The 21,147-nt window shown below is 37.1% G+C and overlaps 1 protein-coding gene across 1 annotated transcript in view; it reads left to right on the top strand.

Moving 5' to 3' along the window:
- LOC126202937 (cubilin-like) overlaps positions 1-21,147 on the top strand; it is a 771,281-nt gene that overhangs the window by 555,774 nt on the left and 194,360 nt on the right. Inside the window, exon 51 of the mRNA XM_049937033.1 lies at positions 15,647-15,912. Within this exon, the coding sequence (XP_049792990.1) occupies positions 15,647-15,912 (266 nt within the window). The remainder of the gene's footprint in view (positions 1-15,646; positions 15,913-21,147) is intronic.

Genomic DNA, 21,147 nt, shown 5'->3' with positions numbered 1-21,147 from the left:
TATATTTTATCAGACTAGCAACTTTACTACCTGGTGTACTCTCATGTGTTGTATATTTATCTATTTTTCTTGAATGTAGAACTATGTAAGTTGTAAACTCAGCATTACATCTACTTATACATCTGTGCCCCTCAAGCCACCATGCAGTACCTGTTGGAGAGCATGAGGTGTACCAAAATTATGGCGGCATTCTGTGTTCAACTCCAGCAAATAAGTGAGGACTGAAAGGTAGCATAAATATATAGAAGGACTCAATAAAGGAAAGAAATGTGCAGGAGATGTTATGGAAAGGGCGGAGGAAGTGGATATAGAAGAGATTAGGGAAGCTATACTGCATGAGAATGGCACTTTAAGTATACAAAATTTGCTCAGAATTGTTAAGATCCTTGGGAGAACCAGCCATGACAGAACTGTTCCACCTCGTACATAGGAGATATTAGTTAGACAAAATTCTTTCAGACATTCAAGAAGAATGTAATAACCTAAATATCAAATACAGCAAGTGCAATGTGAATTTTACCAACCGTCAGTTTCATAAATCATGGTTGCAAAATACTAACATGAATACAATGATGGATCAACTAGTTGTTTCTTCAATTTATGTACTTTTGCATGACATAATCTTAATATATATTGAGATTTGGCTGAGATCATGGCATTGATCATTGCATTGCATGCAACTTGCCAGCAGCTCTGTGTAATAGTTGTCAATAAAGCACCTTCATACAGTTATGTGGCTTTTGGAAACACCTCATCATTCTTGACTTTTGAATTTTTATAATTTTTATGCTTATTTGAACGGTTAATGAGTGTTGAGTGTAGTTACTGTTATTTGTAATATCTGTGAGCTGTGGTTGCCCTGCCCAGAAAGTTGTTTTATACAAGTTTAATATGTGCAAGTATCTCCTGATATCTGAAAACAATGTTAGCCCATTCGTGTATACAATAAAACATTTGTTCCTGGTGGTTATGATTTGAACAACATTTAAGGAAAGAAAATATTGTAGTAAAGGAGAAACTTACACTTTCAGATTCGAGTAATTTTTGCACTCACACCAGATTATTAGAAAATATAAATGTTTTCTGCTTTGGTTTATGGTAATAGGTATTCAAAATATTTATATTTTGTTCTAATCACAGTTGTTCCCATTTTCATGCATTTCAAGACCCTGAAGTATCTCTGCATCTCAAAGTGACTAGCATGCTTCGCAGGTTCCATCTTTCACACCATTTCTTATTACGGGACACTGTTGATACACAATGTCATTAATGCATTTCCAAAAGAAATTGTCAAGGGGGATTATGTCTTCCAGTTGTGGTGCCAAAGTCACCCAAATACACCCATCAAGAAGACTTTGATTTAAGGCACACCTGGTCATGAAGGAAAAATGTACTGGACATCAATATTGCTGCCCACCTTAACAGCTATTTTGCTAGTGGAGCATCTTTTAGCAATTCTTTGGTGTATATTTGAGAAATACAGACTGGTAACTCATCATTCAGTTTTTTATAAAAAGTGGTTCTATAACTTTACCATGGATGAGTGCACACCAAGAATTAGTGCTGCAGGTGTGTTGGTTGCCTTACTGATGTAACCAATGAAGGTTTTTGTCTGACTAATTGAGAGCTTTGTGGAGAATTACCTTTCCTTCAACTATGAAAATGGCTTCGTTGGTCCACAGTCCAATAACAGTGAAGACCACATTTTGGTTTAAAACACAGATGTAGGAGTCAGTTACTGCCTGGAAGTCATCTTCATTTAACGTATGATGAACATGAATATGTGGATGTAAACAATGCTCATGTAATTTTGAAGCTGACTTTGCTTTCTCAGTTCTCTGGCAGATTCTAGGGGATGTAATGTTTCTGAGAAATGGTACTTGTACTGTAGGTCTGAAGCACCTTGTGTATTCTATGAATAGTAATGGTTCTGTAGGTACTAAATATTGAACTTTAGAACAAGATAAATAACTACTATTACAGATAATATTATCTTTTTGCTGGTTATTTAACACACTCATGCCCAACAAATGTATACACACTCATGCTCACAATGTGACAGATAGTGATTTGTTGACTGCAGGAGAGTAGAGTCCTTCCAGTGATGATTATTCTTGATGATGGTGATGGATTGGTGTGGAGTGAGCTGTGAACTGAGGTCACTACATTACACCCCCACAAGGAAAAGAAAGAAAAATATTTAACTATCTTGGACTAGAAAATATCTACTGAACTGAAACAGAACTGTGCTTTTCATCCATAATGAGGTTCCATCCTGGCTGAATGCTGGTGGGTCGGTTGTTGTTGTCAGGTGGCTACTGCATCTGGGTGGGTGGTAGTCAGCCTGTTTTCACGTGGGCAGCACTACTGTGGATGATGTTGTGGTGCTGTTGGCTGTAGCTAGTGGCTGTTCTATGTCTGGTGTTGGTCTGCATTTCGGTGGCATCTTCTGCACTGAGGTAGGCCGTCTTAATGGACACCCTGTGTCTGTCCTTTTGATGCAGAGAGCGAGTGTCCTATCGTTTCATCCTGCAACCTTGTATGAGCATCAGTGAGGTGGCTCCAGTATCTGCACAGTGGGCTTTTGCGCTCCCAGCTCTTAGAAGACAGAAGTAGCCTGTTTTCCATGCCAACCGCATGCAGATTGTGGCACAGACCATGTGTTAATCATATCCCAAATGAAAATAAAGCTCAAAAGGAAACTAAATAGAAGTAGCATGGAAATTTCTAGGTACAACATAGGAAATCTAGTGGAAAAAAGGGTAAAAGAAAACTTTACAAAACAGATGGAAGGTCACTTAGTAAAAACTAGACTGGTTCCTATGGAACAACATGAGGAAAGCAGATGGAGATGCATAAAGACCAGTTGCCATGAAGTAACTTCCAGAATTATAGGAAACCGAAAGTGAACTAACAATGTTTGGTTCAACATCGAGTGCCAAAAGGAAGTGCTGGAGGGAAGAAATGCAAGGAAATACCGCATCCAAAAAGGGAGCAATATTATCACAATATCTGCCAGGTCACTCAGTGAACCCTAAGACTAGAGAAAGGGAATATTGCAACAATACGAGTAAATCTTTTGGAAAATTCAGTAAGGGAAGAATTTATAAAGTATCAGCATGGGAAAACGCAACATACAAAAAAGATGAAAATGTACTTTTCACAACCACTCAACTGCAGTGATCCATCCTGGATTACATTGTACTTTAAGTTTGAAGCACCTGATACAGTTGACATACAAGTTTCTAACCCAAAAGTTAATTAAATACAACTACAGCAAGAAATAAAATAATTAAATAATAACAAGGCTTGCAATTAAGAACAGATACATGTGGTTATTTAAAAATGGAGGACCACATCTGGAATTAGAACTATAGTCTTCAATCGAAACAATTTTCAAGATGAAAACCATACCTGCAGACTGGAAAACAATCCATATTAGATAATGTATTCATGCTAAGATGTGTAACTGAGAAGGCATGGGAATTTAGTGTGTATGTCCACATATTATTTATCAGTTTTAAAATTGAGTTTGATTAATACACCAACCGACAGTCCTAAATATAATGAAGGAATCTGAAATACCCTCAAAGTCAGTCAGATTAGTTAAAATGTATATAGATGAAACTTCACATCATATAACGAGGCCTTTATGAGAAACTGAAAATTTTAAGGTATACACTGAACTGAGACAAGGTATACACCAAATTGAGACAAAATGACACCATTTCACATCTTTTATTTAATTTCACCTTAGAGAAGATGGATAGAGGACTTATTAAAACTATTCCACAAGGTATCCAACTGCAGGGGATGAATATTACTAGGCTTTCCTGTGCAGATGATGTAGCATTGATAAGTAGTTCCAAAAAGGAATTAATCACTACAATGCAAAATTATTAGAAAATATTGGAGTAAACAGGATTACATTGTAATGAAGGAAACACAGAATATGTGGCTGTAAAAAAGAAAATCTGAAGTAACACAACTTTTTTTGTGGAAGGGTTCACTTTATAATTTTCCTCTCAGATTGTCACATTTAACTTAACTTTCTATTTCCTGGATTTCATTCTATGAAAGAATATAACAGTTTCCAACTTCACAAAACTTATTGACAAATGAACTGCATACCCATCACGTTAACAAAACACTGACTGACAAACTTCACAGATCTCTTTGACTGCCTGATAAAGACAACTCAACAAATAACTCCCCCGCAGCATTGCTGCTTTGCTTTATATGGAATTTTAACAATAAATTTCAAATGAAACCATTATTAATTTTTTACAATTTTGATGTTACAATCAAAATTTACAAAACATAAAGAATTTGATATTACAGCCAAAGAAGGTATAAAATACAATATTAATTGACATAATTTTGATAGTATCATCACTAGTTTTAAATATGAAAATCAATTTGAACTTTAATTACAATAATGTCTCTTGCATTATTTTAGTTACATAATTAATTTCAGTTTGTTACTTTTGAATACATTGTGGGAGTGAGCAGTGATCAATGTGTTACAAATATTTACTATCAAAAACAGTCTTGACACAATTTATTTATTACGGTGACTGGTTTCACTAACAGGTCTTGAGAGGGCAACCCATTGTACTGTCACAACAAAGTTCATTTATCCTACATGTTTAAATATTTTTAACGCTTTGCCTGTCTTTCTGGTAATCTCCTTTTAAGTGCATCAATCAACATCATTTTGAAGTTGGTTCTTACAAAACTCTTTGAAAGTGCCATCCCTATTCCTACAATTAGGACCATTCAAAAATTCGCTTTTGATTCTCTCCTGTTCAGCTTCCGACCAAAATTTGTGTAAAAACTTTTCTCAAAACTCTAATATGTTTCCCACTGACTTACATTTAAATTTCCCCATGACAGAACTTTGCGTTAAAGAAATCTTTTAACAAATTTAATTTTTTGATTGTCATTCATGCCTGACACAAAACTATCTTTGCAGTGGTGCAGAAAATCCACTGAATGTAAATTATCTGATGGAAAACTTTTGATAGGAGTATTGGACTATGCAGTACCATTGTTTGCACACAGATTTTTGTGAATGCAAATTTTCTGAACTGCTGAAATTTTTTGATCTAAAGCAGTTTCGTGAGTCTGTATATTGATTTCTACATTTAAAATTTTTTGGTTTAAACTGGCAATATTTTGTTGTTTTTTTCTTTTTTTGTTTCTGCTGTGGCCTTCTGTTCAACTCTTAAATCATCAACATTCTTTGATCCTTTTGCTGACTCAGCTACAAATTCATTTTCCAAAAGAATAAGTTTATTTTCTAAAAGATCAACTCTTTCATTCACAACCAGTTTTTTAACTCTGAAACTTGATTACTTGTGTGATCTATGTGGTCTTGTACTTTGTCCATTTTGCTGTTGTTGTCATACTTATTTTAGTTAATTGATCATTAACAGCCCTAAATTTGCTATTGGCATCTGTCTTCATTTACTCTAGTTTTGCCAAAATTAACTGCAGAATAACAGTTTTTACTGTTTCTTTAATGACTACAATTTCACTCGGCTCAAACATGTCCTGATTGAATCCTGCAGCTTTCATTTGTAGCTCTCTTTTGCTTTTGTCCCTATTCGTTTTGTTAACAAGCACTTGAGTCTACAAACAAATTAACTTCACAAATGGTGTGTACTTATCTTTCCTTTTTGATGTCCCTGGTTGTAGTTGTAAAATCCTCTACAGTTTCATTTGATCCAGTCTGTCATTAATGGTAGTACATTATCACTGTTGGGCAGCCTTCAGTTATTGCTCCATGTGATTGAAAATTTATCTGTACATAAATTACAAAAATCAATGAAATGAAGCACTTTCTGTAAAAGACAAAACTTCATTATTAATTAATAATGAACAACACCCACACTTGTAATCTCCCCCCACCTTCCTAATTTCTGCTGTTGTCTACAATAAGCAAAGTGTTTTCTGAAGGTTTGAGAGGAGTAAGATTACAATAAACTTTCTAGTTTACTTATCTTTTCTTGTAGAGTTGTCTCCAGTTCTTCTTGTCCTGGGGTCTCATTCTTGAAGGTGAAATTGTCACATTTTTATGTCCTCATGGGTGAATTGATCTAAATAATTTTGAAGATTGTTGTTGCAGAATTTTCGGTCTTATGTTAGTATATTTGATTCAAAAAGATTTCGGGCTTGCAGCCGGTCATCGTTAGCTTCCATCCACAATATTTCGACTGGACAACTGCCAGCCATCCTCAGGTGAGCCATCGAAGACTGACGAAGATGCCCTCCATTCCGCAATATATAGCATGCAGCAAGTATTCCGCGCATGCATCAAAATCATATTGACAGATGAACCACACCGCCCACCAACAACGCCCTAGCTGGTGGAACTGCAGAACTCAGCTGTCTTCGGCGTTGTCCATTGCCGCGGCCATCGGAGTACTCTGACATCTTCGTCTGGAGCAGATCTTAGAGATGACAGGGTTCCACGCATTATCTAGCTGGTAGCCATGCCACGGTTCATAAGATTGTCTGTCATGTGAATTTCCACTGATTCTTTTATGACGGAGTCCCAAAAGGATGTTGCTGTGGCCAATATTGTTATCTTGTCATACTCCATTGAGTGTCCAGTGGAAATTCAATGCTCAGCAATTTCAGACTTGCTAGGTTGCAAAAGGCGAGTACAGCGTTGATGTTAGTGTATTTTGTCACGTTTTAGTACATCATACCTTATTTTGAATTTTCGCATTAACAAAGCCAAAATTACATTTTTCGCCCAAACTATAAAAATACGTCCGATCACATCACAGGCGTGCTTACTACTACTTCACTCTGTGGTAATAACCATATTCCAAAGGGTTTACAGTTTTCCTTGGCAAATGAATTTATATTAATTTTGATTATTATTTCATAAATGAATCCAGAAATAAACACAGTAGACAGTACTAGATTTTGTAATTAACAATAGAAATTTTTAGTGTGCCAAATAATTTGTAATTTCAAATGTCTCTAAAAAAAAGTAATTTTAACTGTACATTCAGAGCTAGTACTTATCAGTTGTTACATCAAAAATAAAGTAATTCCTTTTCATAAATTGTAGGTTGAAATATAACATATTGTGTATAAAATTATATGAAAGTTTTCAGATAAAATTGACCTGTCCAAAATTTGAAAAATAATACTGGTATCGACAACTGCTGTTGAGGAAAAGTAATGCTAGAGGTGGATGTCCCATTGCAAGTTCTTAGTTTGTGCATTGGACTGTTATTCTTTAACATTTGTAAGGGTAGAACTATACTTGTATCACTTTAGATCACTTTATTTTTATAAGCAGTACTAGGTAATCATGAGTCAGTTTGTATGCACTTAGAAATCTCTTTGCATTTATCTGCAGATGGAGTTGCTTACCTTGCATGCTTTCACACCTTACTATCCTGTGGCATAATCTTTTGTCACAGTGCAGCTGAGGTCGAGTGTGCAGTAGGAATATTGTACTGTGAAGTTCATCACCACAGCATTAACAGGAAGAATTAAATCAGTATAGACAATGCACTTGTACCTAGGCTTAAAAATGAGTATCATGTTCTGGTGAAAAAGTCTATAATACGTTGCCAGTAGTCATTACGCAGCAAACTGAAAATCCCCATATATTGAAAACTGAAGTAAAATAGAACATTACTAACTACTATTTCACTTTAGCAGAATACGAGGGGTACATGGAAAGTAAGAATACAGCAATTGTTAAAAATCAAAAAATGAATATATTTTAATGAATCTTATGTGGTACGTGCCACCAGTAATTTCATATCCTCATCATCTACCGTCTGCTCAGCCTCCTGAAGCCACTTTGTCACATTTCCATGACCTCCTCACTGTTTGCAAAGCACTGTCCACCCAATAACTCCTTCAATTTAGTGGAAAGATCATTATCCGAGGGTGTCAGATCAGTGGAGAATGGTGGATGAGTCACAGTGTCTCATACAATGACACGATCAAGTCATGAGAGAGCTGCGAAGTATAAGGTCTGATTTTGTCATGAAGGAGTGACACACCAAAAGTAAGCATTCCCCTCCTTTTCACTTTGATTTTTTTTTTCTGAATTTGTGTATGGTCTCACAGTATGTCCCCACATCAATGGTTGTCCCTTTTGGACATGAAATCGACCACAAAAGCCCTTTCTGCTCCCAAAACATGGATACCATGTTTTTCCTGTTTGAAGATTTCATTTTGAATTTTTTAGAGGATATGTATGAAACCATTGCAGAGATTTTCTTTTTTACTCAGGAGTACAGTGACACACCCATGTTGGGTCCTCAGTCACCATTGAGTCAAGGAAGGGTTAACCCACAGTTTGAAAACATTTAAGAAATATGAATGCAGCCAACATGTGATTTTCACAGTGTTCCGCAGTCAATATTTTTGGCATCCACAGTGCACACAACTTCTTAAACGCATGTGTTTATGACATAATTCCACCCAGACTTCATGAGACATGTGCAAAACATTCTTCAAGGGGTTCAAGAGTCACACACCGATGATTGTGAACCTTTTTTTCAACCTGCTACATAAGCTCTTCAGAAATGAGACACGGTCGCCCAATTTTTTCTTTGTTGTGGGTGTTGGTATGGCCTTACTTAAACAACCTAATCCACATTGGTAACATGTTGATGATTCATTACATCAATTCTGTAGCTGGGGGTTGACATTGACCACCAATTTATTACACAACATGAGGAATCGAATGACTGAATGAATCTCACACATGCTATAGATGGGGTAAATGGAGAACACACTGGATGACGTATTATGCTTCTGCGACAAATTGCATAACTGAGTGAGGCACTCATTGGTGTTATAAGACCATTATGAACCCCTCTATATGACACAGGTGCCAACTTCTTACGTCTTACATTTGTTTGTAGGCAATGCCTTCAAAGTAGAAGTAATTGTGGGAGAGGGTGTAGTTGGCCATGGTAACAGGGAGGAGATTGTAGGTTTGCTGTCAGTCAGGTACTGGGGAAGGCAGTGTTCAATAGCAGCAGTGCAGTGACATTGGGGACGTTTATGTAGAAGAAAGTGGCATCAAAAGAGACAAGCAGGGTGCTCGGTGGTAAAGGAACAGTAACTTTGGAGAGTTGGTGGAGGATATGGTTGGAGTGTATTTTATATAGGATGATAGGTTGCAGGTAATAGGCTGAAGGAGTTAGTCCACAGGTGTAGAGATTCTCTCTGTGGGGAACAGTAACCAGCCACAATAATATGTCCTACTTGGATTTGTGTAGTTTAGTAAGCTTGTACATAGAAGACAGAAGAGCAGTGAGTGGTGGGGATGAGAAGAGAGGTAGACACAGGGGGGAGGCTCAGAGATGGACCTAAGAATTTGAGGAGGGACTCAAGATTCTGTTGGACATCTGGAATGGGTCAGGGAATTCTGGAAAGTTCACAGGGTATGATTTTGGGCCAGTTGGGGGTGGATCATAGTTGTATCGAAGATTAAATTGAATCAAGCTGGGTTCAATATTGGTTTTAAGGTCTGATTGTGTTTGCTCCACTATAGAGATTGTCTTCCTTCTCTACCCGCAACATATCCTTCATTCCCGTAACCCATCTGGCCTCAACCTTCTTTAGTCCCTGTCCTCTACCTACCTATCACATTCCCTGCTCACATTGCACAAGTCTTCTATCCTACTAGGACATACATAGTTCTTTCCCCTTCTGTATTTCTCTCCTCTCCTCTTCCTACTCTACCCCTCCCCCCCCCCTCAATCACACCCCCAACCCCAGCATCCCCCCCCCTCCCCTTCCGGACACCCAAAGCTGTACCTGAAGGTCCTATAGAAGGCAGCAAAGTCCCCTTCTTTGAGTCTTGGTTTAGCACTCAGTTGTAATCTGCCAGGAAGTTCTGTATTAGTACACACTCCACTGCAGAGTGGAAAATTCATTCTCAAACCCTATCCTGTTCTCTGTCATGTCCCTGTATGCTCCCATAGGCAACATTAGCATCTTTTCCCACCCCTACTCTGTGATCCCTTCCTCTATTCTCCCCAGGCCTCTTCCATACCCCCACTACCCACTCCAGTTGGACTGCTGCTCACCTCACACACACAGTTGCAAGTTGGGCCTTAGCATCAGGAGATGACAGTGGCCATCTGTCTGTGAGTTGTGCTTCAGTTAATGTGTGTGAGCTGTGCTTATGGAACTGTGTGTGTTTTTTCTACTTCTGATGGAGGAACAAAGTCCAAAAGCTGAGCATTTGTAGCATTCCGTTTTCATTGTGCCTGTCTGCAACTAAATATCTCCTCTGTGTGGTGAGTAGAAATGTGTCCTTTTCATATTATCGCTATTCCATCCTGGACTTTCCATTATTTAAATGAAAATGAAGTTTGATTAATGTTGTTGTTGTGGTCTTTGGTCCAAAAACTGATTTTACACAGCTCTGCATGCTAGACTATCCTGTGGAGGCTTCTTCATCACCATATAACTAATGTAACATGTAACTATTTGAACTTGTTGACTGCATTCACTGCTTAGTCTTCAGGTACAATTTTTAGTCCACTCACTTCTCTTCATTAACAAATTGACATTTCTTTCATGACTCACAACATGTCCTATTAACCAAACACTTAATTTAATTAAGCTGTGACGTAAATTTCTGTTTTTCTGAATTTGATTCAGTGCCTCCTCATTAATTAGTCTACCCTCTCATCTTCAGCATTCTTCTGCAGTGTCCCATTTCAAAGGTTTCTATTCTCTCTGTGTCTGAACTGCTGATCATTTGTGTTTCACTTCTGTACAATGGTCCATTTCAGATACCTTCAAGACTTCCTAATAATTAAATTTGTATTACAGTTAACAAATTTCCCTTTTTTGGAAGTGCTTTTCTTTCAATAGTCAGACTACATTTTATATCCTTTCTATTTTGACCATTGTCAGTTAGTTTGCTGCTCAAATAGAAATACTTTTCTAAAACCTTTAGTGTTTCCATTTCCCAATTATGTTCCCACATCATCATCTGATTTAATTCAACAATATTCCATTACCTTTGAATTACTTTTCTTTATGTTTGTCTTACGATCTCTTTTCAAGTGATTATCCATTCCATTCAGCTGCTGTTCCAAGTCTTTACAGTATCATTGTCAAACTTCAAAGGCTTTATTTGTTCTCTCTTAACTTCAGTTCCATACCAAATTTCTCCTTGGTTTCCTTTGCTGCGTGCGCAACGTACCGATTGAAAAGTACCAGGGTAGGCTACAACCTTGTATCAGTCTCATCTATACCACTACTCCACTTTCATGTCCTTTGGCTCTTATTACTACAGTCTGGCTTCTGTACAAGTTATAGACACTTTTTGTTCTCTCTATTTTATTCTTGCAATTTTTGAAAATTTCAGAGAGTGCAGTCCAGTCAGCATTGTCAAAAGCTTTCTAAAGATGTATAAATTATTTAATGGTAGTTATTTTAATTGATTCAACTTTGGGTTCTTAATGAAGCACTGTATTTTGTATTAACTAAACAAAACAGTTTTCACCCTTGTTTCACAGACTTTATTATTACTATACGACCTATGTTTCAGATTTTAAGCCCATTTTCTAACACATATCTGACCCCAAAGATGAGAGCCAAACAAAACACTACAAATCCTTATACTATCAATTCTTGGCTTAAAATGTAAATGTTATATCTTTTAACAATTTTGACAAAATTATGTATGTGTTTACAAAATTCATTATGACATCATGTATAATAACTATGACTAAATGTACCGTATGTACTCGAACCCAAGCTGCACTCGCATCTAAGATGCACCTGAAATAATTTGAGACTCGAAATTCAAGGGGAGAGAAAAGTTTTAGGCCGCACCTCCAAATCGAAACAAAGTTGGGCCATTGTAATATGAGACACAATTTAGGTCGAATGAATGATGATACAGCTACAGTAGTTTGGTTCGAGTCGTAAGCTTAACAGTGAAGCTTTACCAGGTAGCCATTGTTATGCGTCAGGCGCTCCGTCTGTATTTATACGGGTACCCTTCTTTTTTCACGTGCTTCGTCTGGTTTGAATTGGTTGCTTATTTTTCTTTGATCTGATAAGTGCGGTTTTCTTTGTTATAGGTGTTTAAGTCACTCTAAGCTAAAAATGCATTATTGTACTGTGTCATGCATTGTTTGTCGCATACTGACAATGAGTGTTTACAACCCATCGCCGCTTGTGGCATGGCTTGCTTTTGTGCGCGCTACCGTGGCTTACAATAAAAAAAAGAGAGGAATTGTCTCATAAGGGAAACACTGGCAAGAGACTGCTATTTGTTGTTACTTACACTGCTGCTTTCTTTGATAATGACCAACAAGATCAAAATAATAGACTGCGTATGATAGAAAATGTTCTGAACGAGAATTTAGCAAAAATTTTTCTCCATTTGAAAATCTTTGCAGATACCTCTTCAGTACATTACATTCTGCACAGAAATCAGTCATCTTAGATTTAAAAATCTAGTCAGTTGCTGTGCTTCATTTCTGACTGTATCACTATTAGGGATAAGAATAATACGAATATAGACACGATATGTATATTCTTCCGCGTTTGCTGTTGTCTCAGTCTAGTTTCATAGTTTATTAGGCAGACCGGATTTAAATGAGATAGCAGCAAACACGAAAGAATACGTGGCAAAATGTTTATATTCGTTTTATTCTTATGGTGAAGAGAATACTGCATGTGATTCACAATTCATAATAGTTCCTACTAGCAATCATCTCTTCTCACAGGTGGGAAAAAATTCAGAACATAGAGTTGGCCATACTGACAAAAATCACGAACAGTCTTGCCAGATGGATTTTCGTAGTACATTGAAGTGCTGCTACATTCGAATATGAACAATACGGAATTTGTGTTTACTTCGTTGGATAATATATGAAAATGCAGTGGTCGAAACTCGGGGTGGAGAAAAAAAAGCTCGTCTTCCACCCTTTTTTTTTTTTTTAATTTATTTGCTGATGCAGAGGTTTTAGCACCAGTATTTATCTTTGTGCCTGCAAAGCCTGCCTGTGTATCGCTACATATATTCGACGGCAGAAGTTAGTTGTGGCGGCACCTACCAACATTTTTCAGAACTTCCGCTTACTTTGCACTCGATTCTAAGCCACAGGTGGTTTTTTGGATAGCAAAAACAGGAAAAAAAGTGCGGCTAAAATTCGAGTAAATACGGTATTTACAAATTCGTTAGGGAGCATTTACAATAACTATGAGTGCTGTTGTAAATGCTGTCCCAATTAATTTTGTAAATACATTCAGTCATATGGGTGGGAGGGGGTGGAATAACATTGCCATGGATGGAGCTTGTGTAACTGCTGTTAGAAGTGTTTTATGCAACTCATTGCCAGTTCAGTGCCAACTGTGTTTCTGACCTGGCTTTTCTGTTCATCTGCAGTGATTGTTTTTGCTAGCACTGTTCTATTGTTGTTTCATTTTTTATGAGGCAAGTTTAAGTAAACAATGTGAAGCTGTGAAATTTCGTTTTCTACTCAGTAAAAATGCTGCTGAAACTGTATTAGTGTTGGAAACAGCTTACCAAACGACTCTATGGGAAAGCTCAAGCGTACAAATGGTTTGCTGGATTGAAAATGGCAACATGTTGATAGATGACAAACCTCATCATGTTGATTGATGACAAACCTCATTCTGGACGTCATTCAGCTGCCCAAATTGACCAAAAAAATTGAAAAAATTCAAGAGCTTGTGCTCATAGACCACCAGCAGACTATCAGATCTTTTATTTGGAAGTTTTAAGAAGGTTGCACTGCAGTGTTCGTCAAAAAAGTCCTGATTTGTGGCTGACAAGAGACTGGTTCTTCCACCACAACTATGCACCTGCATACGCAGCCATTTCTGTTAGGAAGTTTTTGGCTAAAAATGGCATGGTTCTGCGGCCCAAGCACCTTGCTCACCTGACCTGCCTCCGTGCAACATTTTATTTCCATCCAGGAAAAGGGGCATGGAAGAACACTGATTTGACAGCATTGAAGAAGTCAAGAAAAAAATGGAGGAGGAGCCATCAGCCATTTCTAAGGGTGACTGCAAAAAATGTTTTGAAGAGTGGAAGCACTGGTGGGACAAATGCATTAGTTGTAATGGAGAGTATTTTGAAGGGGGTAAGGTTCTTTTGAAAGCAATTTGAAAATCTATAGCTTTTAAAAAATAATACCTTTTATTGGTTACCCCCTCACAGCTATTGTAAATGCTATCATAACGAAATTTGTAAATACACATGTAATGTTGTAAAAATTATCAACAGAGATAACTTTTATAGTTTAAGACAAGAATCAATAGCTTAAAAAGTTCACATATTTATCATCATTTGGGTCTCATCTTTGGGATCAATTATGTCCTAGAAAATGGGCTTATTTTCTAGATCTATATATTCCCTTTCACTTGTTTTATGTGCTGCATTTTTATATTTTTTTCCTTTCATGGGCTAAATGCCCCTGGAATTGCCTTACAGTTTTAAGTCAGGTTTTGAGATCTCTGTTTTACCTTCATATAATCAATCTGAAAGCCTACAGTGCCATTCCTTATATACAAAATATGTTATGTGCAAAATTGTATCAGACAGCTTTTCCTCTTCCATTCCTTCCCCCCCCTCTCTCTCTCTCTTAAGCAGTTGCTTCTTGCTTCTGCCTATTATTTTATGATTTTCTTTCCTAGTCTATGTGGGCACAGAAAGAACATAAGACATGTTTTTCTGTCTCTAAAAATATAAAGATAATATTATGAAAGTGATGATTGATACTCATCATACAGAGGAGATATAAGTCACAAATAGCACAACGAAAGGGCTGCTATACATTTAAGCTTTCAGACAAAAGTCCTTCTTCAAAATATAATATATTATTGACATTGCTGCAAAAATTTTTAAATCTCACGTTTCCTAGGCAGTAACCATTTCTGTACCAGACTACATGTATTTTTTTTTTTTTGTTTTTGTATGCTGGTTGTAGTGCAATTTTCAGTTGAATATCTTCATGTTTTTTAAGTAAATGATAAATTGGTTTTGCACTGTTACTCTAGCAGGGAATATCTCTTATGCACTCAATTCTAAGATTCTATCCCGTACATTACTATTTCCAACTTAAGGTATGTTATTTACTGTATTATTTCATCATCTGTGTTTTGACACTTCATCTCCTCTTACAGTCACTTGCTGGTATGTTTCCCACAATTTTAGTTCTTTTTTTATAGTTAGTACTACATCTACAACTTTAGATTATATTATATATCTCTTGCTGTTTTGTAAATAATCATATAATTCATCTTGTTCAATAACTCTTCTCGTAGTATTGGATCGATCACTCTTGTCTCACAGTACCTGTAGCTGTTAATAAATGGATGATGGTGTGTAAAACCTGTTATTTCAGTTCAGTGATTTGTTTTGGTTTATTGAATAAACTGTACTAAAAAAAAATAAAATGATTTGCAAAAGTCCTCTAACATAAATAAAGGAGACTTCAGATTTTCTGTGTTTATATTTATACTATTGTTTGTATATATATATTACTATTAATTTGTTTCACAGTGTAAGGTAATTTACAGCTTCTGTTTCATTTCTATTACTTGTGTGTTCATTGTGCTTGTTAATGAAACCAATTTGGACGTCCATTTTCTGCAGGTGAAATCAGTGTGTCAGTGTGTAAAAATATTACATCACCAAAATACTTCAGCAGCCCATTTCCAACAACCAAAATTGTGGCCAGGCAGGATTCCTTTGGAACTTTGCACACATTACAGTTCTCTGGTCAATATTCTGTTTCTGATTGTGGAGGAGTAATACTTGGACCTGAGGCAAATATTACAAGTCCTGGTTACCCTTCACCACCATCCAAAAACATTCATTGTGCATGGGCTGTCACATATCCTGAAGGACAAAGGATTAAGGTAAACTTATTCAGATTTTTCATCGTCCCCTGTTTTTTTGAGGAGTCAAAAAGCAATGTAAACAGTTAAATACTTTAGCACATCTTGTATGTGTAATAAGATTCCAAAGAAAAAAATATCTCTTCCTTCCTTACTTTCTCTTCATTTTTCTGTTCCCATTTTTATGTGATTAATCTTGATTTTTTACTGCTATATGTCAAGCAGCAGCAAATACCACCATCAAATCTTTATTAAATGTGAGATTATGAACCTGTTGCCAAACCAACAAAGAATTATTCGTAGATTTCAGACAATCTCTTTGAAACATGATGCAAAGCTTTCACATTACTGATCTTCCACTTTCCTGTTGCTATTTTATAACCTAGAATTTCACATAAATATAAAAATGATCTTCCCCGAGGTTGGCTTCTATCAGTTTTTCCATTCATCTGTAAATAATCTTAGAAAATAGATTAAGGAAAGGCAAACCTATGTTTCTAGCATTTGTAGACTTAGAGAAAGCTTTTGACAATGTTGACTGGAATACTCTCTTTCAAATTCTGAAGGTGGCAGGGGTAAAATACAGGGAGTGAAAGGCTATTTACAATTTGTACAGAAACCAGATGGCAGTTATAAGAGTCGAGGGGTGTGAAAGGGAAGCAGTGGTTGGGAAGGGAGTGGGACAGGGTTGTAGCCTATCCCTGATGTTATTCAATATGTATATTGAGCAAGCAGTAAAGGAAACAAAAGAAAAATTCGGAGTGGGAATTAAAATCCATGGAAAAGAAATAAAAACCTTGAGGTTCGTCGATGACATTGTAATTCTGTCAGAGACAGCAAAGGACCTGGAAGAGCAGCTGAACGGAATGGACAGTGTCTTGAAAGGAGGATATTAGACGAACATCAACAAAAGCAAAATGAGGATAATGGAATGTAATCAAATTAAATCAGGTGATGCTATGGGAATTAGATTAGGAAATGAGACGCTTAAAGCAGTAAATGAGTTTCGCTATTTGGGGTGCAAAATAACTGATGATGGTTGAAGTAGAGAGGATATAAAATGCTGACTGGCAATGGCAAGGAGAGTGTTTCTGGTGTTGAGTATAGATTTAAGTGTCAGGAAGTCGTTTCTGAAAGTATTTGTATGGAGTGTAGCCATGTATGGAAGTTAAACGTGGATGATAAATAGTTTAGACAAGAAGAGAATAGAAGCTTCAAAATGTGGTGCTACAGAAGAATGCTGAAGATTAGATGGGTAGATCACATAACTAATGAGGAGGTATTCAATAGAATTGGAGAGAAGAGAAATTTGTGGCACAACTTGACTAGAAGAAGGGTTCAGTTGGTAGGGCATATTCTGAGGCATCAAGGAATCACCAATTTAGTATTGGAGGGCAGCATGGAGGGTAAAAATCATAGAGGGAGACCAAGAGATGAATACACTAAACAGATTCATAAGGATGTAGGTTGCAGCAGGTACTGTGAGACGAAGAAGCTTGCACAGGATAGAGTAGCATGGAGAGCTGCATCAAACCAGTCTCTGGACTGAAGACCACAACAACAGCAACATAAAACTGATGGTGGTACTCAGTTGGTATTTCCAGTACGGACTACACGGACATTGTACAAATCATAATGAGTACTGATTTCCTGTCACAAATTTTATTTATTGTGACTAACTTGCCTATAAACAGGGAAAATGCACACGCACATTTACTCACACAAGCAGGCACGCTTCACACACTCATGACCACCAACTCTGGCAGTTTGGACTGGAATGTCAACCTGGAGTTTCCATTGTTTCACTTGTCTATAATTAAGATGATTTCATACTCTGTTACTCATAACATTTCACTGACTTCTACCTCCAGGTGTTATTTTGCTTTTTAGGTGTAGGTCACTAAACATAGTGTTGTTTGCTGGCTAAAATTAGCACTGACAAGCGGTCCACTAATGCTGAACAATGTCATTAGACTGTTTTTGTCCTCTAGCTGCCATCAGCCAACCTCCTAGAGTCTTCTTAGAGAGCATGTCTAATTCTTGTTATTCTACAAAGTACTGAAAGCAGATGGAAGAACCAGAATAGAAAGTAATCTTATATGTGGAATAACCTCTTCTTCTTTGTCTTTTTCTACTTTATTCTTTTCAGTTCTGAGATTTGGGTAAAAGTATGATTTTTCTTCATTCCAATCATCTTTTTCTTAGAATTATCAGCACTTGTTTCATACTGTGTGATTTGTTTTTTTATGACTTTTTTCACAAATTGGTTGTTATTTATTCTTTGAATGTATTTTTCTGCTTCCATGAGCCTTCCTGCATTCTCTCATTAATGTAGAATAATTTTAATTTGACCTTTATTTCACAGTTCGTTAATTGGTCTCTCTAAGACTGAGTTACTTGTTCTTGAAAATTTCATCTTGACTAACTATTTTATCTATCTAGTTTACTCATACATGTGAATATGTGTTTTTCCTTCTCATCCTGTCCAGTAAGTCTCCTCTGACTTGGCATTCTGGGGGATTTTTCCAAACTCTCCCCATTTCATACACCTCACCACACCTTTTCCTTCAGCCTTCTTCCTTCTCATTCAACCCTTATGCCAGAAGAAGGAGCCACTGGCTCTGAAAGCTTACAAATTTGAGTATCTTTAAAAGTGTGTTTTCCTGTCTTCAGTTGATGAGTAGATAATTTTTTATCCATCCAATTATATATAGTTTACTCATGCAGCGTGATTCACTGATCTATGTTGTACTGAAGTAACTGTTAAATCATGCAAAGTACCAACTGCACTAATGGACACAAGATTTCTGGCCGCTGTAAGGATTTGCATCAGCTGAGCAACTGAGAGGTGGATTGCTCCCTAGGGAACTCAGATATCAAATTAAGAACTGTTGCATAACAGGTTTAACAATGTTAAAGGGATGGCCATGATAAATGAGTCCTGTGTTGGTCTACACAGATACCATTAATAGTATACTGCAAGGAAAAGAAATTCACTAACTACTGAATTAAAATCATGGCCCTAGTGAATATAAGTTTATTATAATCATTCTCATTGTGCACAAGTCATATAATGACATTAATGTTGATCTTAATGAAGCACATGGGGAAAACAACATGAAATGAGATACGATTAGCACTGGGTTAACTTGGCAAAGTTCCAGAAAAGACATCGGGGTTCAGAACTAATTATCAGTCTAATAAATTAATCGCATAAAACATAGCCATGGGTGGATACACGGTGATCATAGGATTGCACCAAATGGTGAAATGAAAATAGCATGCAAGTATCCTTGCTCCCCAAGTCATGGATGAGTCCTCACAAATATAATTAAGTGTCGAAAAATCCATAATCTTCAGTCAATGCTGTCACATAATCTCACCATAATCGCTGTGTAGGAAGGTAAGCTGTGTATAGTGCAAGTGACTCTTCTCTCAATTATCTCTCCTGTCTCAATTCGGAGCAGAGTCTTTACCATGAAGATAATTCTCCAGTGAAAAATGTACACCAAACATTGCCCAATAACATAATTGTTAAGGGTCTGTCTGTTGTCTAGCCAAGGAATCTATGAAAAATGATCTCCAATCAGCTGGCTTCCCACCAATGCTGTTTCTAGAGCATTCTGTGTCATGTTCCTACTACATTGATTGCTTTTTAAGTCAATCAGTATCATGTCTTGCCATGCACAAAATTTCCAGGAAGTCAGCTTCTAGCTCCCACGCTCTTAGACTTTTTAAAAAGCACTCAATGAGCACATCTCCGGTAAACAGCACTCGGGTTTCCAGGCACTGATCTTGCAGGGCCCCCCATTCCATTCTCAGTGAACAGGTGAAGCACTGCCATGATTAAGACTCCTCACATCCTCAACTCCGACACTCTGCAATCTCATACCAGGGATCTACAGTTACTCTCCCTCCCCCCTTCAGAAAGGTTTGTTGTCATGTAACTCACTTCTTACACATACATTGACCATAAACCCCACTACAATAACTGTGGCACACAAAAACTTATTTTGTACCATGCTGCTTCCTGATAGCAAAATTTTCCAAACCACCACCAGTACCACAGCAGTGGTGATTTATAAAGAGAATGGACATAACTTTATAAAATTTATAAACCAGAGGCATAGCAAGTTAAAGCATATATTAATTGTTACTTACTGGATACATGTCAAAATTTTATGAATACGTGATGAAAAAAGTTTTTAAACCCCTACTGTGTACTGCCCACAAAGAAAGCTGGAATCCCCAGTAGTGGGTGATAGAGATCAAATTGATTACCACTGCTCTATACTTAAATGCAGCCTAACTTCATAATCACATTACAGCATAATACAAAATACACACACAGGTCACGTAGCATCTTCATACCCACCCTTTTTCTCATTTCCTTTCTCCTTTTTCTTTGCTGTGGGTGTTCGTATTAATGGCAATGCATCTTGAGCACCTTTAAATGGCTGTAGGCATCCAGCGTGAACTGTCATTGTAGTTGACAACTGAAGCTTGATTTCGACTAGTAATGTTGTTTTTATCACATGGCACAATCCCTTTTAACTTGTCCCAAACATTTTATTTTCTGCGGTATAAGGGCTTGACAACATTACCAGTTGCCCTACCCCACAATGCGACAATTTCTCAGTGTATTTCCACACTACCTCTTGTCATTTTAGTGCTTCGCTGTTTGCCCTCTGCGCATGCCTCCACACCTCTCTTAGTATCTTGGAGAAATTGCGAACCAGCTCTCAATCCCTACCAATTTCCAGCATATTATTAGCAAATGGTGAAGTAGTCTTTCTCGCATATGCCTCCAAATAAGGGAGTAGTGGAGTACTAAAGTGAAATTTTGAGATTAGGCTACCAAGACAAATGTACCCCAATAATTATGGTGATCGTTTACATAGCAGCATCACATTCTACCAGTAGTATTATGCACATGCTCTGTTCTTCCATTATTTTGTGAGTGCAGTGGACTAGTCCTTAATTTCCCAATCTACATCTACATCTACATATACATACATATTCCGCAATCCACCATACGGTGCGTGGCATAGGGTACCTCGTACCACAACTAGCATCTTCTCTCCCTGTTCCACTCCCAAACAGAACGAGGGAAAAATGACTGCCTATATGCCTCTGTACGAGCCCTAATCTATCTTATCTTATCATTGTAGTCTTTTCGTGAAATATAAGTTGGCGGCAGTAAAATTGTATTGCAGTCGGCCTCAAATGCTGGTTCTCTCAATTTCCTCAGTAGCA

This window comes from Schistocerca nitens, chromosome 9 (genome assembly GCF_023898315.1).
Source record: "Schistocerca nitens isolate TAMUIC-IGC-003100 chromosome 9, iqSchNite1.1, whole genome shotgun sequence".
In the NCBI taxonomy this organism is placed as follows: domain Eukaryota; kingdom Metazoa; phylum Arthropoda; class Insecta; order Orthoptera; family Acrididae; genus Schistocerca; species Schistocerca nitens.
The sequence above is the reverse complement of the archived record's forward strand: the minus strand, read 5'-3'. Positions and strand labels throughout refer to the sequence as shown.